Source organism: Sapajus apella, unplaced genomic scaffold (assembly GCF_009761245.1).
Source record: "Sapajus apella isolate SASKATOON/1434 unplaced genomic scaffold, GSC_monkey_1.0 scaffold57, whole genome shotgun sequence".
Lineage (NCBI taxonomy): Eukaryota > Metazoa > Chordata > Mammalia > Primates > Cebidae > Sapajus > Sapajus apella.
The window spans coordinates 12,744,666-12,772,276 of record NW_022436997.1 but is presented as its reverse complement, the minus strand read 5'-3'; the positions used below and the strand labels follow the sequence as shown (position 1 = coordinate 12,772,276).

Below are 27,611 nucleotides of genomic sequence, written 5' to 3'. Positions count from 1 at the left end.
AGAAGCCCACAGAAAAAGCCTGTGGCCTGGTGGGCTGTCTTACCATAATTTGGCGTTGAGGCTTTACCCAGTCCACAGTATCTAGCACAGTGCTAGGCGCTCTCTATCCTTTGTGGCTGAAGAAGCAGGGGTGTTTTATGCAAGTCATGAGAGAAAGCTTAAGTATTTTCACAATTAAGATATGTTTCTATTGCACACTAGACTCACCTTTCCCATACAAACAATGAAATAAATTAATATTAGTCAAAATTAATCCAGCTGACACTTTGTGAGAAATACTGCTTTAGGATAAGTAATTGTTTAGTATCAGAGAGATACGGAATGGCATTAAAATGGCATAATTTTAGAATTCGAGAATAAACGAGATTTGGCATGTGTACTTGTGTTCGTATTGAGCTTGTTTTATTTTCTGATCATAAGTTGATGCTGTATGTAAATCTTAGGATTTTTCACTGATATGCAATAAATGGTCAGAGGCATGATAGCCTGCCAGCTAAGTTTCTGCTACTTTTTAGTTGAATGATATTGGAAAAGCTAATTTTGTCTTCCTGTGCTTTAGGTTTCTCATCTGTAATATGAAAATAATGCTACCTCTCTTATAAACATGATAAAGGAGTAGAAAGTTCTACCCCCTAAAACAGAGTAGACACACAGTGGCACTTAAGGAATGCTAGCTACTTTTTAGTTGAATGATCTTATAAATCAATAAGTAAACCAATCAGTGTCTGAGACAGGTCTTAATCAACTTAGAAGTTTCTTTTGCGAAGGTTGAAGATACGCCTGGGAAAAAGAGACACAAGTTACAGTAGGATCTGTGCTCCAAAGAGGGTTTTGAGGACTTCAATATTTAAAGGGGAAAAAGCAGGCAGGAGGAGAAAGAGAAACAGTCAGTGCATCTATCACAGCTCAGTAAATCTGCATTTTACATATGACAAAGTAAACATAGTAGAGGACCAAGTCAAATATGCATCTGTTTTGGAGTGGGCTGAAGGATGATTTCTAGTCTTGTCTTTTCCCCATACCTGTGAAGCTAAGGTGTGAATTTACACTGCCAGTGTGAGGGAGGCTACCTGGGGAGATAAGTGTCCTTCTGTCTTGTGCACTCTGTGTAGGAACAAAAGGAGGACAGAATTTTGCTTGGCTCCATTTTGATGATTAACGTTTCCTTTTTGCTTGGTGAGTTTAGGGTCCCAAGATGAGATTTGATTTACCTTTCAAGCTATTATGGATCAGGGTATCAGACTCTGACCCGGCACTCCTCTCTGGTAATGCAGAAAATGTAGTAAATCTTCATTATCTCAACTTTTTCAATTAAAACAGTGAAAAGAGGTAGGTTTTAATTGTTCTGTGTGGGAGCTTCTTATAGAAATATGGAAAGCATTGGATGTGTATTTGAAGAATAACCAAATCATGGCCTCTATATCTGGACGGCAAGAACTCAGATCACATCTCCACCACTTACTAGTGTGCCACATTGGACAAGTGGCTAAGCGGTAGGTGCCTCAGTTTTCTCATGGACAAAAATAATGAGAAAAAAACCCACATGGGATTTAAATGTGAATGAAAATTTTATTATGATACAATTTTTTGTTTTTTTTTCCAAATGTCCCTTTATCCAATTGTTAAATGACCATGTCCAAAATAGAGTGAGCAGATTGAAAATTAGATCTGGTGCAAGTTTTTTTTATTTTTTGTTTTTTATTGCAGTTTAGGTTTTGAGGTACATGTGAAGAACATGCAAGATTGTTGCATAGGTACACACATGGCAGTGTGACTTGCTGCCTTCTTCCCTATCACCTATATCTGGCATTTCTCCCCATGCTATCTCTCCCCAACTCCCCACCTCCTGCTGTCCCTCCCCTATGCCCCTCCACCCACCCAACAGACCTCAGAGTGTGAAACCTATGGCTCTGTTGTTTTTAGTGGACCTGGAGTCCCAATAGGGACCTCATGTAAGCAAACTTTGAAGCATCTATGAATTTTCCTCTGCTGCCTAAGAGTTCAAAGTAGGGCTCGAATGCCTTTTCCCATGAAATACTGGAATAAGCTCATATATCTTTAGCCTTCATTTGGTTATACTGGCCAGAGGAGATAATTGTTCCTTATTTTCTAAAATTAAACAACATAGCTGAGAACTTCAAGTGGAAATGCAAAAGGAAGCAGCACTCTGGAATCTATTTATTCAGTATGTACAGCAAAACCTTCTGCTTTTCTATTTACTGCTTTCATATTTGAGAAAGAGCTTACTGTCATTTTACACATGGACAAACAGATCTAGTTCAATGGCTGTTGTCATAGGGCCTGGTGCCAAAATACTCACTGGTGACTTACAGATCCTTCATAAACACCGATTTCTTTTCTATCTAATCTCTCACTTCTGACTCCAGAAAAGCATGGGGTTCTGCAGGTTAGTGGCATTTAATACATTCTGGTTGAATGTCTTTCCCAATGAATTCTTATTACAAAAAAGACAAAAAAAAATCACAAACACAAACTCAAAACAAGAAACTACTGGTGAAGGAGGAGGGAAAACCAAAAGATATCTAAGTTTAAGTCTCCAACATCATAAATGTGTCAAAAAATGGGTATCAGAAATTAGTAGAAAAGCATAGATGCTTGTGACATATGAAAGAAATAACTCTTAGAAATGCAATGTGAAATAATGGGGCCCAGATGGAGAAAACACAGTCCTTCCCTGTCCCCACAACAGGTCTCCTGAAGTAGAAAATTAATCAGGACTTGCCATTTTCTGTGTTCTCTGGTAAGAAAGGAAGGGCTAAAGAGTAAAGGCAGGAAGAAGGTAATATCCAGGGCAAATTTTCTACAAAAATAAACAGGGATCTCAGCTGGGACACCCCGCTTCCTGTCTCATCTTCTTTCTTCTCACCTCTACTGTGACTCACCTCCCCACCACTCGTCAACAACACAGGGGCCAGAATTCATGAGCTCAGCTTGTCTTATTGTATTTTCCCTTCTGACGGTGGTAACAGGCAAAGCTACTGACAGGAAAGGTTAAAGGATTGGGAGAAATACATATTTGGGTCTTATTGCCTCTATAAAAAGCAAAGTTTCTAAGAGTCTACCCAGAGACTGGGGAATTTGGGAATCTGAAGGCTAATTCCCCATCTCCAAATACAGATCACACACAGTTCTACTCAAGTGGAGTGAGCTCTGAAACTTGACTAACAATGAAATGACAGAAGAATATCAAAGACTACTGCCACAAGCTCAATGCCAGCAACACCTCCCACGCCTCTGCTCTCTGTGCACAGAACTCAAATACCTATCCCTTCAGTTGCTGACCTGAAGAGAAAAGGTGTACATTTCAGATATGTGGAAAGAGAAGTCAAAGAGAGTTTAATTATACCACATTGGGACAAATAATAAAAAGAGCATGTCCCTTAAATATAAACAAAAGTTAAAGAAACAACACGGCACCTTTATAGGAAGAAGGGAAGGCAGACAGGGGAGAAAAGTTTACAAAAATTAAAAAAAAAAAAAAAAGAAACTATACTTAAAGTATCTTCCAATAAAACATTTTTTTCTTCAATAAATGCTGTGCTTGCTAAGATAAACCATGAGAGCAGGGAAACACGTTTTCACCTCATTTGACAACCCTAAATTACAATGATGTCACCTATGGCAAATCTTTAATTATAAGGATTCTTTCTTAAAGGGTTCCTAAACACAGGCCAGTCTACTGTGGCACACATTTTCTATCCACTACAGCAGTGCAGGGTGAATGCCTTCTACACTGTGCAGCCCACGAGAATGTGGGGCCCCTCAGAAGACTGGGGAAAAAAGACCATCAGAGTTTCTTTAGTGGTATAGGAGAAGGACTAGTTTGGCGATGAAGCTGCCACCTTGTGATATGGTATTCATGTTGGGTTTTAGTTTAGTTTAGTTTTACAGGTGAAATGACAATTCCTCATGGGTAGTGTTTTCTTTGGAAGATGGGACAATGTGACACATTGCACCACTCATGCTGTATGCATGCCATGCAGACAGCAAAATAGTGCTGGACCTTAGATCAGCAGGAATTCTATGGTGTGCCTGTGCCACTCGTAAAGCAATTATTCTCCTTTTCTTCATTAGTATTCAGCCTGGCTGCAGACATTGCCAACACCAAAGGTCAAATTCAAATTTCTATATATAATCTTAGAAATTAATAAGAAGTTGTACTCGTGACTGGTACCTCCAATGTCATGTTGGTACAGGATTTCTTTCTGACAGAATTTTTCCCCCGCCAGACTTAATTGGTGTATCCCTCTTCCCAAATTCACTTAAAGGCTGAGAATCTTTCCTCTCTATATATTTACTTATGAGCAGACTGGATTGGGTTCGCTTTTGTTGAGCCCTCAGGTGGTCACACTAATATGTGGCATTTTCTGACTTTTTCTGGCTCCCACCTTACAATGCTTATGGCAAAAAGACCTTTCCTTTCTTGTGAATATGCTGCTCATGCAATCATTTTTGTTTTCCCTTTTAGGAGTTTCACTTTTAGTGACGGAAGGAGGGTCTTATGATGCAGATATTACTTCATCTTCCTCCAGAAGTTTCTGCTCAGATTCATCATGCAATATTCAACAAAGAGACCAACCCACATTTACCGCTCCACTATTTAAAATACGTCAGTGCATCTTCATCCACTACAGGACACATCTGACCCATTTATTTCTTTCCAGGCATCTCTTATCCATAAACTCTACCCTCCAGCAACACTAAACTTTTTGAGTGACTGTGCACTTGTTATCCCATGCCTCCTCTGTTCCTCCCATTTTGTTGGCTCTGCAAGGATGCTTCATTGACACGTTTCTTTTTTCTCCTATCCTCTCAAAAGATGCTCAACATTTGGCTAGGTATTACCTAATGATCCAGTCTTTATAACCAGCTACAACCTCCCTTCATCTTTCTGCCCCCAAACAGGGTCTGTGCCCTCCCCTGGCCTCTCTGGCCAGGCCTATCATTGCATGTTGTATTGTTACACTTTATCCTTTTGTATTATACCAGCTGTACTTCTGTCCCTTGCTTCCATTAGATGTTGACTCTTTGAAGCAGGAATTGTAATTTTTCTGTATCGGAGCACAATGCTCAGCGTATAGTAGGGAAAGAATGCACAATGATTAAATGAATGAAAATTAAAGGGCGCTAAGAGGTTTACTTACTCTGTGGATTTGGCTTATCACAGACCTTTGAATCCTTCCACCAGCAAAGGAAATAAGAATAAATAATATATTGTGGAATCTCTGTCCACTATATTATCACCATGATGGAGTGCCTGAAATAAGTAGAAGACATTTCTCATGGGCAACCATATCAAATCCACTCCCCAATAAACAGAGACTATTAGAAGTAAAAACTTTCAAGGGAAAAAACTGATGCCAATCCCACACTTTCAGTAGCAGCATTTGGTCTGTGTGGTCTATGCTTTACTGTAATTTTTTCTCTCATAGCATTAAAAGTGTCCTGAAAATTAACTAATTTCTCTTCTTTCAGCCAATAGCCTTGAATGGGGGCAGGGGGAACATAGTAAATGAGAGGAAATTCAATTTTAAATATGGAAATAAAAAGGGTTTTAGCAAAGAAATCAAGGGAGAGCTTTAATTTTTAAACTCAGTTGAACATCTTAAATTCAATAGATATGTTACTGCCAAACACTCTCTTTTAAAAGAAATGTCATCTAATTACATCTAACATTAAATATATCTTTTAATGTTCAGGGTAAATAAAATGCCACTGGTAATTACCATGAGAAGTTTTATGAATGTGGTTGGATTGCTTTCCGTATTTAATTAAGCTTTGGATTCTCATGTACTCTTCTCTCCTAATCAGTTGGAGCGTTCTGAAGCATATTTCAGGGAATCTCTTGGGCAGAAACACCTTCTAAGAAATCAATGTGGAGCAAAGGGTCCAGAAGTATTTCTGTTTTATTTCCCTTGAAAGATTTAACTGCACTTTTATCATATTTGTTTATTACATTTAATTTGAATGAGAGACATTCAAGAAAAATACCATTAAAATAATTTCCAAAGATAACACCCTTTATACAAAAGAAGAATTATAGATGCAGCAGCTAACAATTATTCATAAATGTTTGTGCTGCTGTTTTCTACAAGTGAATGGAAAAATGCAACTGGGTACAGAGTGGTTTTTAAAATAAAAAACAAGAAATTAAATTAAGTACAGCAGTGAGCAGAATAATGGCTCCCCAGAGATAGTCACGCCTGATTATAAGAACCCATGAATATGTTTTGTTACACGTCAAATTATGGAAGTAAGTTTGCAGATGGATTAAGATTGCTAATTAACAAAGTTTAGTATAAGGAGAGTATCTTTTATTGCTCAGGTGGGTCCAGTATACTTACAAGGATCCTTAAATGTTTTGGAAGAGGAAGAAAAAAGCAGAGTTAAAGAGAAATTTGAACGTTATGTTCCTAGCTTTGAAGATGGGGGAAGGAGCCCCCAGTCAAGGAATATAGGCAGCTTCCAGAAATTGGAGTAGGTAAGAAAATGGATTCTCCCCTAGAGCCTTCACAGAGGAGCAGAGGCATGCCAATATATTGATTTTAGACCAGTGAAACACCCACCCTATGGGACTGTAATACATTTGTGTTGTTTGGGGTTTTGAAGCAGCAGTCAAAAACTATTACAAGTACACTCCTACAATTACAAGTACACTGCACAGTCATTAAAGTAACTTAAGAAGAATGCCTGATTATTTGGAAAATATTTATGGTATATAATTAGGTTATGATAAAATTCCACATATGGTAAAAAACAAACAGAAAAAATATGTATATACATTTTCAGATAAAATCTGAAAGGTACACTATAAAATGTTTCTCATGGTTTTCTATAGAAGCTGACATTTATTTCTTCCTTTATTTTTATTTTTTATCTTTATTTTCTTATACTTCCCAAGTTTATTTTGTAATCAGAAAAAAATAAACATTGAAGATGATCCATGTTAAAACTGGAGATAGGTTACTTTATCAATAGCATTTTATGTCCTTTCAGAAACTTTTTTAAGAAAGAAGACCAGCTATAACTAATATAGTAAGCTTCTGTAGGTTAATTTATGTTCAATTTACTTCACTAAATTTCTGCATCCCAAACATACTTCAAAAGATATGATACTACCTACCTACTTTACTTTTGAATTTTTTTCTATGAACTACATCTTAAAACGTGGGCCACATAAAATTAGAAAATATTTTTGCCACGGAAAGTTTAATCTTTGAATGATATTTGTGTTTCTGCTCTCAGGATTAATGACAACAGCGGGATAGCACCTGTATAGTGTCTGGGGCAAAAACCTCAGGTGAATGAATTTCTCTTTATGGGTTCAACTGGATAATCCCTTTTACTTTTCCTTACAGAATTCAGTACTGGCACCCATTGATAAAAAGTACTGCCTTTCTCTTTCATGTACTTGATTTTCATTAATGGTGGGTTTTATGGTGGCTTTTAATGTTTGTAAATTAAAGGAAACTAAATCTTATATAGCAGAATATTTAGTCAAATAATTTGATAAGTCACATGCATTTAAAATAAATAACTATGTTTATCTGTACATATAAACTCTAAAATTTAGTATAAAAGCTTGTTTCTAAGATGTAGTGTAAAATGATTTAGTAACTGTGAAGGAGCAGATGACAGTGACCAACAGGGTGGGCTCTGTCATCAGGTGTGTCTGAGTTCAAAGGATGGCTTTGGCTCTCACTGTCTTTGTGCTCTTGATTACTCATTTCCTCTTTTGGAGAAGACTTTGTAAAATGGAGAGAGACTATATTCATCTCAGGTTATTGTGAGAAGTTAAGGAAGCTAAATGCATTTCCTTGTGTAAATAATCATTAAATAATGGATATTATATCTTAAAGTCCTTCTTACTAAGTATTGTTATTTGTACTATACAATTTAAGATTCAGTGACTGTTGGTGTTTATATGTGCTATGGTTATTTCAAAGCATTTTTTTATAAGTATGATCAAGTAATACATATGTGACAAGAAACTGGTGTTGTGTGGAAAGCTGACTGGCAGAAATGACAGAAGCTTCCACTTGATCTCTGTGTTTATGATAGTTTCCTAATTTTTTGTCACCTCATTTGAATTAGAGTATCAACCCTTCACTCAGTTTCTCCAAAATGCTTTGTAAAGAAACGTGATCTCTTTATTCTGCTGTGACATAGGGTAAAAAAGACCAGGCTATTTTTCAGATACAAGTAGAGAAAAATGGACTTCATTTTGACCTTGGTATTCTCCCAGGAATGATGGGAGTCCCAATATACTCATTTTTTTGAACAAATACACAGAACGCAGAAGATTTGGGGTATTTTGTCCTTGGAGAATGGGTGTGGGAGTTATGATTGAAGATGAAAATGAAATAAAAACAAGAGCATCTTTTTGGAACTTACCTTCGCTGCTCCATTTGCTTAATAACCAATTAAGAATTTTTGACGTACATGCTAAATTCAAGCCTGAGTGTTAATTTGCAAAATAGAAACCCTGTCCAATCCTTTAGATATTAGTACAGCAAAAGCCAAAGTATAAAACATGCACTTAAAACAAGCATATGCTTCATCCAAGATGTTAAATCAGGAAGAACAGAAAAAAATACAGGTTACTCCTGAACAAGAAAACAAGTAATAAAATATTCAAAAATATTCTCTAATCAGATTTGAATAATCAAATGAAATAGTCTTGGTTTGCTAATTTCCTTACCCCTTCTTAGAATAAATTCTTTATTAGACTGAATGTTGAGACCCTAGGGGATCTTAGGATATTCTTGGGAAATAAGTTTGAGGCCGGGCACAGTGGCTCACACCTGTAATCCCAGCACTTTGGGAGACCTACACAGGCGGATCACGAGGTCAGGAGATTGAGACCATCCTGGCTTACACGGTGAAATCCCGACTCTATTAAAAATACAAAAAAATTAACCAGACATGATGGGAGGTGACTGTAGTCCCAGGTACTCAGAAGGCTGAGGCAGGAGTATCACTCGAACCAGGAGGAAGAGGTTGCCTGCAGTAAGCTGAGATTGAACCACTGCACTCCAACCTGGGCGATAGAGCAAGACTCTGTCTCAAAAAAAAAAAAAAAAAATGAAAAAGTGTTAAATGTAGGTAGAAAATTGCATTTTCGATTTTAAAAGCAAATGGCTAAAAATTAAGCATTATATCCTTCAGAAAGTTTATAAGGTTTGACAATCATTGTTTTAACACAGAAATCTGTTTATTAAACCAAACGAAACAGAGAAAATTATACCAGCCCTCAATTTTTGAATTTTCATTTAAATAAGCAAACTCTAAATCCACATCTTAAAGATGTTTATGCATCTATGTATTTCCAAAATACTCAGATTTCAATAAGATTTTCACATTATATTCACCAACAGTATCACAAATGTTTTTTTGTGTTTGTTTTTTGTTTACATAACTGTAAGGAACAGTAATTCTAGAAACACTAGAAGAAAAAAGCATAGCAATGTCCACAGTTACAAGAAAAAGTGCACATTACTCGGTCACAATCACAGTCATTACTTGAAAAACTATATGTAACAAGTAGATGAGAAATATCACCGATGTCTCAAACTCTTTGTCAAAAACTGAATGACATAAATTTTACATGAAATAAGGCAAATTCAGGAATGCACAAAGAATTTGTAATCCAACCAAAGCTAAACAACAGAAAAAAGTTGTACAAGAAGCATGAACTAAAGTACTTCTCCCTAAATATTTTAAAAATAAGCTTGCCTTAGTGCACAAAGAAAACACCACTCATGTGTATCCCACACTATAAAGTAAGAAAGAAGGGCAAAGTATGGGGAATAGGAGGGCACAGTTCATTGTAAGTTGCAGCTGCATCCGCTGAGAGTTCTTTACATTATTTTTAGCTAGAAGTGAAAATTATACAAATCATATCAGGAGATGTAATGGTCTTTTTTGGAAACTATTTCTGAAAGAGAGAAATGTAAAGAAAACTACACACAAGAGTGCAAATTTTCAGATTGTCACTTGCAACCTCTTAACATTCAGTCATCTACATCCAGTTGCTGCTAGAGGGATGCCTGGAGACAGCAGTGGCAATGAGGAATGAGCAGCTCTAAGAAACCAAGGTGTGATTTTTTTTCAATAACATGTCTTTTTAAAATATTTTTAAAAAATTCTGGGATGAAAACTGCTATAGTAAAGTTGCAGTGTTGAGTGGGGTTTTTGAGATCAGCATGAGTGCAGAAATGCAGGCTTCTCTTGGAAGTAGTTCCTGATGTGACGATTTAAAGAACGTAGGCAAGGGTTTTTCCAGCATCAAGTGTTATTTTTGTAGAAAGAGTTTGGAAAGAGGAGAAGGCAAAGGGATGTGGAAAAGGTACTTACAGTAGTTTCTCAAAACAGTTTTCTTTTAGGACCTATGAAAAAGTTACCAAAGTAAAAATGACAATTTTGAATGAAAAACAAGTTTTCTTTTTATAAAAATTACATATTTTTTTAAAATACAAGATCCCTTTCATTGTTGTTATATCCTGTAGCAACAAGAAATTTGGCTTGTTTTGTTTTGTTTTGTTTTTTGCCAGGTACTTCAGCTTTCAGTTCAATGAGTCAGTAGCAAATTCCACTAATATTTCAGTTGGATCTTGAACTATTGTTTTAGACCACAAGCTTCTTCTGTTTTATCCTTGAATTAAGGATAGATAGCCTTTTATGCCCCTGATATTTATGCCCCTGATATTATGCACACTACGACAAAAAGCAATAGGCTGGACATATTAAAGTATCTCAAGTACTTCAGAGGTCAGAGTTCCTTTGAAGCACCTTAACATATCACTTTATGGATCAAGGACAATGTGGCATAATGGAAGTATTTCTCTTAAAAGACTGTGCAGTAAGATCAGAAGTATCTCTGTTGGGAAATCAAGATGTCATTAGTGGAAACTGCAAATTTAGACCTCAGTGAATATGGTTGTCATCTGATTCAGTTCTGTTGTAAAATAAGATTTTCCAGTTCATCTGCAGATCGCAATAAAAATGCAGCAGATTCTCGATATCCTGCAACAAGCTGTCTCACAGCATTGATTTCAGTTGGACTCAGCTGGGGTCTGGAGTTAGAGCTGCTGGAGGATCCTGAGCTACTCGCCAACTGCCTCTTCATGCTGAGATCAGTGGGTCCTAGAAAGAAAATCATCACAAAATTAGACCCAAATATTATTTGTTGTAGTATCTTGGATGTGAGCACTCAATAAATTATAGTTGAATGAATTCATGAATTCTTCCATGAGACATTGGTAATCTCCTTAATCAAATACTGCTTTCAGAAAGATTAAAGAGCAATGTAATCGTAACCAAGTGGCTTCTCTTTGGACTTCTCTCAGATGCCCAAATCAGCCTCTGGAAATCACATCTTACTGTGGAGAAATGGTGAAAAATTGCTTGGAACATGTGTTTTTGGAAAATTAAATTTTAAATTTGTCTTGCATATGTTGTGTAAGCTTCTTATAGCAGCATAAAATGATGGAAATTACAAACATTTTTCATTTGTTACATTCATTAATAGGTATCTTAGACCCCATCAATTTGCAATTTAAAACAACTGTGATGCTAATGACTTTAGAGTACAAACTAGTCAACTCAGCAAAAAGGAAACTAAGGACTAGGGACTTCAGTAATATGTTTAGAGTTTGACAACTTTTGAAAGGCACAACAAGGACTTGACTTAGGTATTTTTTTTTTCTTTTCAGGCAGATGTTGTTTACCATGTTGATTAGTATTAAAAGTGTTGACATATTACATTGGAATTTGGTTTAGAAGTGCGATATGTAAGTGATTACTGTAAACAATACCGAAGATAACCTAGACTTTTGGGATACTGACTTAAGTGTTGTGAATGTCGTCTCTGTATTTATTTACACAAAACACTTTCATGTGCTGAAAACTTTTTTCTTACATATTTAAGCCATCTGGTGGGTATGCTTTTTGACAACATTTTGTAAATTTTTACTTTAAAATTATTTATAAAGTTATTTAAAATATTTCATTTAGTCATTTGTGTTGAGAAGATTCTTCATTCAATTATTCTTTGATTATAAGCGTTCACTTTTATAGTTCTTACCTGACATTAAGCATTTAAAGTAATTATTACATTTGTCATGAGCAAACTTAAATCCTTGAATAAAATAGTACTAAGCACATAACTCAACATGTTCTCCAAAACTGTAGTGATTCTATAACTTGAAAATGTTTTAACAGAATTCTCCTAAACATGTGTAAATTTTCAGATAATGGTATTTATTTTGTGAACTAAAACAAGAGATGTTATTTTATCCTTTTGGTTCTCCTTGAAGCATGGTGGAGATAGGTCAAGGCCCAACCCCTTCCACCCTCTACCTCCACAAAGGGGACAGATATCCCATGAGAGGGAAATAGCTTCACTTGGAATTTAATTAGAGCAGAGACAAGACTAGCGCACAAGAACTCTGACATCTGAGAGAAAAGTATTCCCACTTCTGTAGTGGCCTTTCAAAGCTTTGATTTTTCCAGCAGGACTTAGCTTCCATTTGTTCTGATACTTACAAAATCATGAGACTGACATGACAAGCTGAAACAGAGATGTGCGATGTCACACTTGCAAACAGAAGTTATGGAACCTGTGTTCAAGCAAATCATTAACATCATTGAATTTATTTGGAAAGTTCTGAGTGGATTAAAAAGGCATTATAACAGGGGTACTGGTCTTGAGATGAACCCACTTGAAGTTTTTTCTTTTTCTTTTTTGAGATAGGGTTTCACTCTGTTGCCCAGACTGGAATGCAGTGCCTTGATCTTGGCTCACTGCAACCTCCACCTCCTGGGTTCAAGTAATTCTCCTGCCTCTGCCTCCCAAGTAACCGATATTACTAAAGGCACTTGCTACCATGCCCTGCTAATTTTTGTATATTTCAGTATGGATGGGCTTTCATTGTGTTGGGCAGGCTGGTGCTGCACTTCTGACCTTATGATCTGCCGTGTTGGCCTCCTGAACTGCTAGGATTACAGACGTGAACCACCACACCTGGCCTGTTTTTCTTTATATTCAAGAAGCCCAGTACCAGGACAGATCTCTATAACAGATATTGAAAGAGTTTTCCTCTCAGCTATGTAGTTATCTAGTATCTGGTTGGCTGACTTTCATTATAAGGTGTAACATTTTGATGGTTTTTGCTGTCAAGCCAAGTTGATTGGCTTCCTTAACTAGAATTGAGACACGTTTGAGGCTAGGGCTCCAGTTCTTTTTGAAGTGAGAGAGATTTATTTTATTCTAATCTGCAGTTTGTGAATTACACCCTGCATCTGGCCCAATGGTCTAAACTTCCAGACCAAGACTTAGCTTTTACATTCCTTCAGACCTTTGTTAGCACAGGCATGCTCTAGAGAAAGCTCTGCCATTTACAGGCTATTTACACCTCCAGGTAATTATAATTATTCTTTGTCTAGAAGAAAGTTGACATCATTATCCTGGCTTCTTTCAGATCTGCAGGATCAGGATAGAGTGCATAAACCAAAAACTACCCAAGGAGTCCTTTAGCTGAGTGTTTGTTATATCATCACTACTATGGGACTGGGTAAGGAATCAAGCTAAAATAAAAATATTTGCATATAGCCAAGTTATTTGACTTGTGACCAAGTAGCCCTCACTGATTGTTGCTACCATTCATTTCTGCCTCAGTAAGTGAATGGTATACTTGACTGCTTTGGTTTAATTAACCCCAACAATATTATTTGATTAGAATGCATATCAATTACAAAGTAAAAATTCAAATTTTATAAAGATGCTAAATTTAATAAAGTCTAGGAAAGTATTCTTGGAGACCTGCTAAAATCTCACCCAAGGCCACTGAGAAGAATGGTTCCAGAAAAGCTGGACCAGTTAACAAGAAAATGACCAAGGATAATGGCACAAAAGATACGTCAAACGAAATAATTTTGATATCCAAGGTTAAAGGCAAACACCAAGGAAACCTGCTAGGACCACATTTCTATAAGTGCCCACATTTTTACCAAAGTGATGCAAACCTGCTTAGTGATCATTCTGAAAACATAAATAAGAGATAAAAGATATTTCACACTAACATACAATGCTGTTTGAAAAATTAAGCTCCACAAACCAAAACCAATTATTCATTTATTTTTTGAGGTCTGAGGCATATTTAAGTTATAAAACAATGTTAGTTAAATTAAAATGTATATTTTTCATTTTATTTCTTCATTTTGTTTTTCTTCATTTTATTTTTCCAATTAAGTTATCAGTTGAACATTTCTTCCCTATTTGTGGTACATTTTGGTTGCTGTTTTAAACAAACTTATTTTTGTGGTCATATTTTAGTGTCATTTAGTGCCATTTATCATATATTTAGTGTCATTTATCCTCAGGGCCCCTTAAGACAAAGTTTTGTTTTGTTTTTAGCAGTATAAATTATCTTTGAAAGCCTATGGCATACATTGTTATTTATCAAAAATTAGACTGAAGGTAAGAATGCAAGACCCATAAAAGCAGGAACCCTTTGTGTCTCATTTACCATGTCATTCTATGGAGCTGTGTTGGTGCCTGGCACAAAGGAAATCTTGATAATAATCAGTGACTAATCGATGTTTGTATAATCAATAAATGAGAAGTGCCAGATTCTTTCTACAGCCACTTAAGAAATAGGAAATAAGTGATGCTATTAATAACACTAATTATGGTGAAAACAAAGCTAGTTAGACATAAAACACAATGGTTTAATGTGACTTATTCAAGTAAAGTAACCTCTAATATATGGAAATATTATTGCCATAAAAATCATAGAAAATTGTAAAAATGTAATTGCTTGATTACAGTGATTTTCACATGAATCACTGCTGATAGAGAAAAAGTTATTGTCCGCTTCCTAAATAATCATGTTTGCTTTAACCACTAAATATTACCATGAGTCCTGAGTTGAATATAAAATCCATTCTAGCTGCATACAACCTTCTCCTACGTTCCTATCTTCATCTAGGATCTCCACTCCCAAGTAATGGACTATGAAATAACTAGATAGCTGGCAGTTAATTTAACAATTTTAAATGAACGAAGAACATTTTAAATTCATGCTTTATCACAGTAGTTGGTGAAATTTTTAAACAAAGAACATGGTAGTAAATATTTTAGTCATTTTAGGCCAACAGGCAAAATTGCAGATATTAATAATACGTAGGTACTCACACTAAAAGAAAGAAAGCAATTTTTTACAAAATTATCATGGACAAAATTCAAACTATAACAACAATTGAATCTTTTTTTTTAAATAAAGGTCTACTAATGAGGAGACCAGAATTCTTTTTTTGGGGGAAGGGCTTTTTCCTTAATTGAGCTTTGCCTTTAATGTTCCCTTTCATCAAAATCAATTGCAAATGTTCTTCTATTAATGAAGACTTGTAGTGATATTTTATGTATTTCATCTTTAAAAATATGCAGAGAAGTATTTTCAAATACGTTTAGCAGGTCACAACCATATTATTTTAATTGAGCATATTCATCACTTACATGTCATTACAGAATTCTATTAGACACTTCTCCATAGTTGTCTTTTTCTAGGTCAATACATTGCAGATTAATTACTTCCAATTGAAGCTTAAACTGGAAGACCCTCAACTGAACAGTGAAAGGGAATTTGAAATATGAGAATTTACTCTGGATTTGTATCAATGTCCTAAAATATTGCTGAGTCTGTAGAATGCACTCAGAAAATATATCCACTGCAAATCTGCATGGGAATGGAGATTCCACTTCTTGTTTTAACTTCTGATAGGACAAGAAGTTTATAAAGCAATTTGCTATTACTTGTGATTCAAACAGTAGTGGTCATCATCAAAATAACTTTACCACAACATAAGCTTTGCGTAGAAGTACTGTTTAATCTTGTAATTTCAGATTGAATTCAATAAGAAACATTGCCAATTCTGCAGCAAAAGCTAATTTCCAAAACCATTGAGTGTTTACTGATAGTGTTTGAGGGCAGTTCTTATTCAGAAAGAAATTAATCTTAGCACTTATCTGAAAAAACTTGTAATAAAACTTTACCAGGAAGCCATCAAACAGCTATGTGGTAAGACAACTCATTATATTCAGATTCTATTCTGACAAAATGTCACAGTAATGAACATGGTTAATTGATGAGCACAAGTGAAGTTTAAAGATGATACTACTGTTTTAATCATGAATGAAATACTGAAGTGTTTTCTACAATGCAACTGCTAATGACTCTTTCAAAGAATAACCATATACTTTGTGTTTGAACAAAATTTGTAAATATGTCCAAATAACCCTAATTGTGCTTCATACCTCTTAACAAGTTCCACTTTGGATTGTGTTGAATTTTTTTTTCACAACTTTGAAAACATTCTCACCTATAGGTGTTCTACACTTAGTATTCATAGAGGCTAATTATTCATTATTTCAAACTTATCATTGACTCCTCTAATAAACAACAACAGAGTAGTATTAGTACCATCTCAACTCCTCAAAAGGCAAGGAAAACTACTTCAAACTACAGTTGCCTTGTTTTTTAACTGACTTTTTATATTACTAATATTTTAATTTCCTCAGCCTTTCAAGCACTGTTCTTGGCATAATGTTAATAGTCCTAAGAAGGTTTATTTTTCTGTACCCAATTCTTTAGCTGGTGCAGTAAAATGTGATTTAATAAGCTTGCTATCAGCAAATGACGTGATTTTCCCTGGTTGGCTAATAAATTCGCCACTTGAAATCTTTGCTTGTAGGCCATTTCATTTCTTATTTTTGTGATAAGATGTTTCATCAAGGTATTCATAATGATATTATAGTACTTTTTTCCAAAGAGAAAATAAAAATCAGCTATAAAACCTCAGTGTCTTAGCTAAATTAGCTAATATATATTAAGTATCCATCCAGCACAATGCCTGGTTATACTAGATATTCTATAAGTGGTAATTTCCTTCTTCTGATGATTGAATATTTATCAATGAGCTAAAGATATCTAAAATATCACACTAAATATACATTGCTAGATTCAACATGCTAATGAGTTTCATTTATATTCACAAATGTGATTACACTATAATTTGCCTTTCTAATACTCTTTTTGATGATAGAATTATAGTAGCATTCTAAAGTGAGCTGCAGTAGTTTCTCCTCTTTTTATCCCTTTTCCCCTCTTTTAGATTTGTTTGTCTAAAGTGAAGATTACTTAGCTTTTGAAGGCTTAGTACAAATTTGTAAAACCATCAGGCTGTGATATTTTTTAATGAATAGATTTTTTAAATATTGATTCAATTTTTACAATGGCTACAGGTTCATTTGTAATATCCCTTTTTCAGTCAATATTGACCAATTATACTTTCATAAAACAGGTCTAATATTCTTAAACTTTCAAGTATAATGGTGTAAAGCTATACTATCTGTATGTTAATGATTCTTTGGGTTGTTTCCATTTGCTTAGGTGGTCAATATATGTGAAAGAATATGTATTGTCAGATAGGGGTCACGTTCTAGATATAGCTCTTAGATTAAATTTTAATTATTTTTTTCAAATCCAAATGTTTTTCCTCTGTATCTTTTCTTGTTTGTTTTTTGTTTTTTGAGAGACATTTTTTAAAACTCTATGGCTATCATTATGACTTTCAGTTTCTCCTTGCTATTTAGTTACTTTTTCATTTACTAATTTTGAGGCTTTGTTATTAGGGTACATAGTTGTATTCGTCCATTCTCACACTGCTATAAATAAATATCCAAGGCCAGGTGCAGTGGCTCATGCCTGTAATCCCAGAACTTTGGGAGGCCAAGGCAGGCAGATCACTTGAGGTCGGGAGTTCAAGACCAACCTGGCAACATGGTGAAACCCCATTTCTACTAAAGATACAAAAATCAGCGGGGCATGGTGGTGTAATCCCACCTACTCAGGAGGGTGAGGCAGGAAAATGGCTTGAACCTAGGAGGTAGGGGTTGTAGTGAGCTGAGATTGCACTATTACACTCCAGCCTGGGCGACAGAGTGAGACTCTCTCAAACAAACAAACAAACAAAACCCCAAGACTGGGTAACTTAAAAAGGAAAGAGGTTTAATTGACTAACAGTTCCACAAGCCTGGGAAGGCCTCAGAAAACTTATAATCATGGCAAAAGAAAAACATGTATATCTTACAAGGTGGCAGGTGAGAGAGCCTGTGTAAAGGTGGAACTGTCAAACACTTATAAAACCATCAGATCTTGTGAAAACTCACCATCATGAGAACAGCATGGGAGAAAGCACCCCCATGATCCAATCACCTTCCACCAAGTCTCCCTGACAATACATGGAGATAATGGGAATTACAATTTGGGAAGAGATTTGGATGGGGACATAGAGCCAAACCATATTCTGCCCCTGCCCCATCCCAAATCTCACATCCTTTTTACATTTCAAAACTAATCAGGCATTCCTGACCATCTCCCAAAATCTTAACTCATCCCAGCATTAGCCCAAAAGTTTAAGTCCTAAGTCTTACCTGAGACAAGGCAAGATCCTTCTGTCTAGGAGTCTGTGCAAGTTACTGATTGTGTTTTTTTCCATTAAAAATAATGGCTAAAACTGCAATTACTTTTGCACCAACATAATAGTTACTTCCAAGATACGATGTGGATAATGTATTAGATAAATGCTTTCATTCCAAATGGGAGAAACTGGTCAAAACAAAGAGGCTATAGGCCCTATGCAAATCTGAAACCCAGTGGGGCAGTCATTACATCTTAAAGCTCTGAAATGATCTCCTTTGACTCATGTCTCACATCTGGGGCATGCTGATGCAAGGGTGGTCTCTCATGGCCTTGGGTATCTCCCTCATGTGCTAGCATTGAATGACTATGGCTTTTCCAGGCACATGGTGCAAGCTGGTAGATCAGTGGATCTACCATTCTGGGGTCTGGAGGACAGTGGTTCTCTTCTAGGCGGTGACCCAGTGGGGACTCTGTGTGGGGACTGCGAGTCCACATTTCTCTTCCACACAGCCCTAGATGAGGTTCTCCATGAGGGTTCCATCCCAGCAGCAGACTTCTACCTGGACATCCACGTGTTTCCATACATCCTCCAAAATCTAGGCAGAGGTTCCCAAACCTCAGTTCTTGACTTCTGTATTCCATCAGGCCCAATGCCATGTGGAAGCCACTGAGGCTTGGGAATTGTATCCTATGTAGCAATGGCTAAAGCTTTACCTTGGCCCCTTTTAGCCACAGCTGGAGCTGAAGTTGCTGGGACACAGGGCACCAAGTCTCAAGGTTGCACACAGCAGCAAGGTCCTGGGCCTGTGTTCCATTTGTTCCTCCTGGACCTCCAAACCTATGATGGGAGAGACTGCTGCCAAGATCTCTGACCTGCCCTGGAGATATTTTCCCCATTGTCTTGTTATTAACACTCTGCTCCTCATTACATATGTAAATTTCTGTAGCTGGCTTGAATTTTGCCCCAGAAATGGGTTTTTCTTTTCCATCTCATTGCGAGGCTGTAAAATTTTCAAAGTTTTATGTTCTGTTTCCCTTTTAAACATAAGTTCTGATTTCAGATCATCTATCTCAAGTTCAAAGTTCCACGGATCTAGGGCAGGGGCAAATTGCCACCAGCATAGCAAGAGTAACCTTTTCTCCAGTTCCCAAGAAGTTCCTCATCTCCATATGAGACCACCTCAACTTGGACTTCATTGTTCACATCATTATCAGCATTTTGGTCAAAACCATTCAACAAGTCTCTAGGAAGTTCCAAACTTTTCCACATCTTCCTATCTTCTTCTGAGACCTCCAAAGTGTTCCAACCTCTGCTCCTTACCCAGTTGCAAAGTTGCTCCCACATTTTCAGTTTATCTTTATAGCAGTGTACCACTATTGGTAGTACCAATTTCCTATATTAGTCTATTCTCACACTGCTATAAAGAAATGCCTGAGACTGGGGAATTTATTAAGGAAAGAGGTTCAACTGACTCACAATTTTCCATGCCTGGGGAGGCCTCAGGAAACTTACAATCATGGCAGAATGGGAAGTTGGCACATCTTATATGGTGGCAGATGAGAAAGGGTGCATGAAGGAGAAGTTGTCAAACACTAATAAGACCATCAGATCTCATAAGAACTCACTAACCTTCATGAGAACAGCGTAAGGGAAACAACCCCCATGATTTAACCACCTCCCATCTTGTCCCTCCCTCGACATGTAGTTATTATGGGGATTACAATTCGGGATGAGATTTGGGTGGGGACATGGAGCCAAACCATATCAATAGTACCTAGACAATTGTTACCTTCTGATGAACAGTTCCTCTCATTATTAGGTAATAAATATTTAATTCCCCACAACTTTTGTCTTAAAGCCAATTACAGTGGTCCCTAGTATGCTTGGGGACTTGATTACAGGATACTAAAATCCAGGATACTCAAGTCCTTTATATGAAGTGACACAGTATTTGCATATAATCAGTGTACATCCTCTGGTAAACTTAATATCATCGCTAGATTACTTATAATTCTTAACATAATGTAAATACTAGGTAAATAGTTGTTATGCTGTATGTTTTCATCCATATTATTTTTATTGCTGTATTGTTACTTTTGATTTTTTTCCCAATATTTTTGATCTGCTATTGGTTCATTCTGGAGATATGGAGCCCACTGACACAGAGGGACAGCTGTAATGTCATACATACACTCACATAAAAATTCTTACAATACTTCTGCAAGATTGTATTTTATCTTGGTCTCTTCCATCAAGAAAGAAGTTCTTCTTATTTATGCATCCACCTGAGAATTTGTCCTTTAACAAATAGTGGATTACAACAGAACAAAATGTGGGATGTAAGTATAAGGTCTGAAAACTCTCCATTTTCAGAGAACTTGCCCTTTGATTAGGGAACAGATTGATACTACAGTTTAGTGGTAAATATTTGTCTCTTCTGTAGTCTATGCCAAACTGAATTCATTTTCGAACTAGTTAGGTCTAACTGTAACCCTAATATGATTGTGCTTTCAAATACTTAACTCCTCTTGATGTCATTGAGTTTATACTTCTTTATTTAGTAAACACTGATTAATCAACATTAGGTTACCAATAAATTTTATACTTTTCTACAAAGTAATAAGTTGCTAAGACACATATTGTACCTGTACTTAAGGGAATACAAAAAGCAAGATATGTATCACTGTGTAGGCCAACTATTTAAGACATTATGAAAGGGAGAAAGGAGAACCTTATAGATTGTACTCCCCCTAACAAAACTGTAAGTCCTCTTTCTAGCAAAGCTAAGGATCAAACATTGACAACATTTGCGGGTTAAATTAGATCTACTTAATAATATAGTCCTGGACTGATTTGAGGGCAATTTTGATTGTTTACTTCAAAGATTAATTTTAATTGAAGGCTGTAAATATCAGTCTCTCACACATTTAAAAAATTAAGTACTTCAAAACTCAAATCTCCTGAACCTGCATTCTTAAATTCTAAATTTTTATACCAATTAAACATTTTAAAATCTTTTTTTCCCATTGTTTTGATCCATTTGTGTTTTACTTTTTTTTTTTTTTTTGATCTAAATTCATCTTGTTTTAAAAAAGGAGGGAAAAATTGCTGTTGAACATCTCAGCACTTTTGCTTTCTATTTAACGGTTTTTTTTCCTACACAGTCAATTTAAAGAGAAGCATTTATTTGCCACATTGGCCTTTCTAATCTTTCTTCTACTTGTATTTGCTAATTCCCAGTACTCGGCTATGTAAACTGCCTGAGTTTATTCAGTAAATGACCTTTCTACCCAAGCTTCAAATTCAGTGCTTTGTGGAGACCTGACTAATTCTTTGATAAATCACATGATAACCTAAAGTGAGAATCACTGTCCCAGTAGTTTTAAAAATCAGTAAAGGGAAAGACTCCTAGCATGCTTCTGTTTCCAGGCAATTTTTGGCTTCTGGGAAAAGATGCAAATACTACAGTAGAGAGAAGAGTTACTTTTTAACTTAAGCTGAACAAACATACTACATAAGGACAGAGTGATTTATTGTATTATTTGTTTATGTATATATTTACATACATGTATACATTTTAAAATAACAGGAAGCAATTCTTAAAACCAGATAAAACAAAGCATTGATTTATTATTCTTCAGCAAGCCCATGAGGTCAAAAAATATCACAGTTGCTTAGACCATTGGGTTCTCTGGCCACTGTTAAGAAAATCTTATGGATTGTACTCTGCCACCATTCTTAATTTAATGTCACTTCTCCTATTTCAACAAGCTGAAAAATAGACAAGGAACTTGTAAATACCATAGAGGATTAATGGTTTGTCTAAATTCACATAGGTTGGAAGTTTCTACATTAAGATTTGAACCCAGGTTTTCCACTTGCTGATCTTAGTATCATATAGCTGTGTGCTGCATAATTTTTATCTGTATATTAAATGAGATTTCATCATTTGGAGATGAAACCTGTGTTCAAGTTCAAATTCATTAGTAAATTTTTACTATTTTCTTGAGTTATCAGTGCTCTAACAAAGCTAGAACATTTAATGTATATCTTTAAAGAGTCTTCCCATATTTCTGGAAATAGATTAAATAAACACAAATGTACAGATAAATTTTACAACTGACATAAAAAAATTACAGCTTATTGATTTTCTGTTTCCTTAAAAGTGAAATAAAATAAACATGTAAAAGAATAAAACAAATGTCTAATGTTCCTGCAGGACATTTTGGAGGAAATCTTATTAAGACCATTGCTTACCACAATTCATACTAATCCTTAGAAATCCCTGGAAAGTTAAGACTCTAACATACAATTCCATATATATGCGGAATACAATTCCATATATATGTGGAATTGATGCATGCAACTATTTAGATTGAAAAGTCCCAAGATCTGTATTCAGGAAGCTAGAGATATAGGAGTGCCAGTTGTGTAGTTCCATTTTGAGTGTGAACACCTCAGATCCAAGAGAGCTGACTCCTAGTCCAAGAGCCAGCAGGCTCAAGGACCAAGAAGAACTAATACTGTATGTCAGTTTGACTCCAAAAGTGAAAAAAGGCCAATGTCTTAGCTCAAGCAGTCAGGCAGGAGAATTCCCTCTTACTCAACATTTTTTGCCCTACTCAGGTCTGCAATTGGTGGAATGATATCCATTTATACTAGGAAGAGCAATATGCTTTACTCAGTCTATTGTTTTTTGTTTGTTTTTTTTTAATTTTGAGAGAGAGAGACTTGCTCTGTTGCCTAGGCTGGTGTGGAGTGGCATGATCATGATTCACTGCAACTTTGTCCTCCAGGGCTCAAGCAATCCTCCCACCTCAGCCTCCCAAGTATCTGGGACTATAGACCATGCCACTATATCTGGCTAATTTTGTTTTGTTTTGTTTTGCAGAAATGGGGATTTGCTATGTTGCTCAGGCTGGTTTTGCACATCTGGGCTCAAGCAAACTACCCACCTCAGTCTCCCAAAGTGCTAGGATTATAGGTGTGAGTCACTGAGCCCAGTCTGATTCAAATGTTAGTCTCATACAGAAACAATCTAACAGACATATCCAGAAAAATGGTTGGCCAAATGTTGGGCAGCTTATAGCCCAGTGAAGTTGACACATTAAATTAACCATCACATTCATATACCTTATTCAAGAGAATTCCCTTACAATATCCCAAAGGGAAGGTATTCTATACCACTTTCAATGTTTTGAGATAATTACAAAGACATGTCCACTGTAACATAGATGCCTGTTACCACAATACAAGATTTAATAGGAGTTGCTTTTTACTCAATATGCTTAATGATATAAAATATTTTAAATCCCTGTATACACAAACACACACACACACACACACACACACACACACACACATTTATCCCAGAGTGATTAAATTTGGTAGTTTATTCCACTCATTTAAAAACTTAGAATGACAAAAAACTATAACAGACACACTTATGGTTCATAAGGTAAGACACATGAATTAGTGAAGCATTAGCTCCTCTTGAACTGAGATTATTAGTAATTAACAATGAAATTGATAGCTAAGTATATTGTAATACATTAAAATCATATTGTAAAAGTCCAATACAAACCTCAGTTTAGTCATTATTATACTGGAAAACATTTTTTTAGTAAAACTTTCTTAAGGTGTTGTGAAATAATTTGTCTCACTGTTTTAAAGTATAGCATTAAAAAATTGCCTGCTTTTGCTGCTTCCTATCACCATCAATAACCTAACAAATATGTAGGTACCTATGATATATCATCTGCATTCACCTATTTTCCTTCAAATTTTACTGTAAGTAGATAATAATTGTAAAAATAGTCTTATGGCATATATGATATTTACATAGATACTATAAAAGTTCATATTTATAAGTTGTATATTTATAGGACAAAGTACACACAAGATGGTTTAAGTTTGATCCGTTTGTTTTTAAACTTCTCAGAGATTGCTCTGTTTTACTTTATGTCAAAGGAGACTCAGCAAATTTTAATCAATTTACATATTAAGAGGTTTACGTGGTTTATAGACAAGGTAATTTTAATATTTGTTGCTTTGGTAGCAGGGATGAAATTCAGGTAGGTAGATCTTGCTACCTCTAGAGCATCCTTTTTGCTCTTAGAGTCTAATAATGTAAGGTGAAGAAGAGAAAAACTAGCACTAACTTTGTAAAAGAATAAATGATAGAAGTCTGGCAAATAGTAGACTATAACTAAGCTGAATCATTAAACTAAACCAAAGGTCAGCAAATAGTAGCCTATAATTATTTTTTTAAATATGCATGGCTATTCTGCATATTTTAAAAAATCCACATTTAATCTACAATCATCCAAAACAATAAAGGAAACTGTGACTCATATAAATTGTAGAGTATTTACACTGAAATAGCTGCTTCTTTTATCCTATTAGTCAATAAGCCATGAAGGTAAAATTACAATTTTGAGGAATAGAAAATTTTAAGGGTCTGTACTTAGATGTAGAACACACGGATCTGCCTTTACTTAGTGATTTCTTATCAAATATTTACATTGCTTCATCAAACATCCAGATGTTTAAAAATTAAGCACACTCATTTTTGTGAGCCTAGACAGCTTATTTTCTTGTATGTGAGGGATAGCAGGGTTGATGGATACCCATTAATGTTAATGCCTGTCTCCTCATTTCTCACCTTTGTCATTAAGTTGCTTAGAAAGTGAATTAGTATTTTTTTTCAAATTTACTTCTTAAATTGGCATAAAATTGTATGTATTTATCATTAACAATATGAGGTTTTGAAGTATATATACATTGTGGAATGGTTAAATCTAGCTAATTAACAAAAGCATTACCTCACCTAGGTATCATTTTGTAGTGAGAATATTTTACATCTACTTGCTTAGTAGTTTTCAAGAAGGACATTACATTAACAGAAGTAAACCAGGCACAGAAAGACAGATGCTTATGATCTCACTCATATGTGGAATCTAAAGATTTTGATCTCACAGTAGAGAGTGGAATGGTGGTTGCCAGAGGCTGGGGTGAATAGTGGGTAGGGAGGGAATATTGGGGAGATGTTGGCAAAACAGTGCCGTTTACAGTTAGATTAGAGGAGTAAGTTCAAGAAATCTACTGTACAACATAGTTACTGCTGATATATTATATTGCTGAAGAAAACAGATTTTTAATATTTTACAAGAAACAGAAGAAATCATGGGAACAGACCACAGGTGGACAGAGTGATGCATGAAGAATGGCTTTTAAAGGATGTGAATACAGAGCACTTAGTATATTATAAATGCACAAAACATATGTCTGATTTGAAAAAACATGATGAAAATAAACATAGTATGACCTTCTTCACAATTATGGATAAACTGTGCTCATAAATATGTTTTCAGAAACAAAATATAAAAAAATTATTCTTGTAATATTGTTCCAAAGAACAGAAAAGACATAGTAACCTATCATCAGAAATAGACACACACAAAAAAATCCTAAATTCAGAATACTGTACAAGCTACTTTTAGATCCATTCAGAACACACAAGAGGATTATATTTCCTAATAGATTTAAATTATAAGAAATAATTTATTTCTCTCTGTGGTCATTTAGATGTTGGGGGGAATGTTCATCATCACAGATTTAATTCTGTAATCAGTTTTAATTCTGAATTTTAATGAATGGACCAAATAGCAACTCAGGAGGCAAAACTTGCACTGGGTGGACTCACATCCAAATGTATCTACTTCCACTAGTTATAGCAATCGTTCATGGATGAAAAGAGGGTTTTCAGAAAAAGCATTTTTAAGTGAGCTAAGAGCCAAATGACAATTAAAAATTAACTTGTTCCTTGAAATCGCAAAAGAAGATGTTAGCATTATAATTGTAATCATGCTCAAAGGTTGAAAATTTTATGAAGAGGTGAAAACTAAGGCACATCTATCATGACTACACTCTTGAAATGATTCAAGCAGACATTATTACACTATTGGAATGATTCAAGTAGACAGACTCAAGATCTTTAGTGGAGGTAGGCAAACAGGCTTGGTTCCTTTTCTGGAAGGTCCATTAGTACTTGAGCCCAGGAAAGGGGCACGTGGACAATGGCTAGCTCAATTTCCATATAAAGAATGAGATTTCTGACTTCCTGAAAAAACAGAACATTCTGAACTCCCCAGGAGAACCCCTTTCTAAGTGGCAGAGGGATGGTGAGGTTAGTGATATTTAACTGGCTTGTTCAGATAGCTCCCCAGAGGATGGGTCAAAGTTCAAAGGAGGCTGTTTAAAGAAAACAACCCAAGCCAACCATAATGAGCCCATGTCACCTGGAAAGACCCTAAACAGTTTACTAGCAGATTCAAGAAGGAAGGTCCCAGGATACTAATGGGGTCTTCTTTTCATTCCTTCCCTTCAGTGAGTAGGAACAACACAAAATTCCCATGAGGCTCTTAAGAGTATGTAAAGATCCATTTTACTGTACAGTTAGAGAAAAGGCTTTTAGGAAGCTGCTGCCAGAAAAGCCTGATCAATGTTGAACTATAAGACCAATTACAAGTGCTGCATAGTTCAGGGAACACACAGGGTCACTCACTTCCCTTTTCAGAGCCTTTCTTGGAGGCTCTCCAACCTGTAGAAAACCAGTGAAAGATTTGAGGGCTCAGCCAGATAAACTGAAAGATGCTTAATTATATTTGCAGATAATTTTTCACATAATTTTAATTTAATTTTTAGCAAATAATTAACATACTTTTAAATCATTAACATTTACAAATAAGCATCATCTCTCTGAATCTCTATGTGTCGCAATATATATCTGTATAAATAATTCACAATCTCAATCAAATTATAGATCATTGTCATACTATTTGTGGAAAATCTGGAAACAAAGAATGAGCTCAGTGTCAAAAATGTGGTCACAATTCAAATATCTTGAGTTTAAGCCTCCTTTCCTTCAATATCACACAATTTCAAATTCTGTCAAAATTAAATTCTTTTAAAATTTCTTTTGTTTCTAGTTTTCAAGTAATCCTTGCCTATGCCAAAGTGGCTTTCAATGCCTACATTATAACTCATACAGGGATTAGTTCTTCTCAGAACCTTAAAGTGACCAGAAGTTATTTAGAAGCCAGGCA

The 27,611-nt window shown here is 35.5% G+C and overlaps 1 protein-coding gene across 14 annotated transcripts in view; it reads right to left on the bottom strand.

The window, feature by feature from the left end:
• Nucleotides 1-9,213: 9,213 nt before the first annotated feature.
• NOL4 (nucleolar protein 4) overlaps nucleotides 9,214-27,611 on the bottom strand; it is a 371,002-nt gene continuing 352,604 nt past the window's right edge. For 8 of the 14 annotated variants that reach the window (XM_032245372.1, XM_032245373.1, XM_032245379.1 and 5 more), the window contains one exon: nucleotides 9,216-11,166. In XM_032245372.1, coding sequence (XP_032101263.1) covers nucleotides 10,973-11,166 — 194 coding nt within the window. In that variant the 3' untranslated portion in view covers nucleotides 9,216-10,972. Of the gene's footprint in view, nucleotides 11,167-27,611 lie in introns of all 14 variants that reach the window. The other 6 variants (XM_032245380.1, XM_032245382.1, XM_032245383.1 and 3 more) reach the window with 1 other exon arrangement.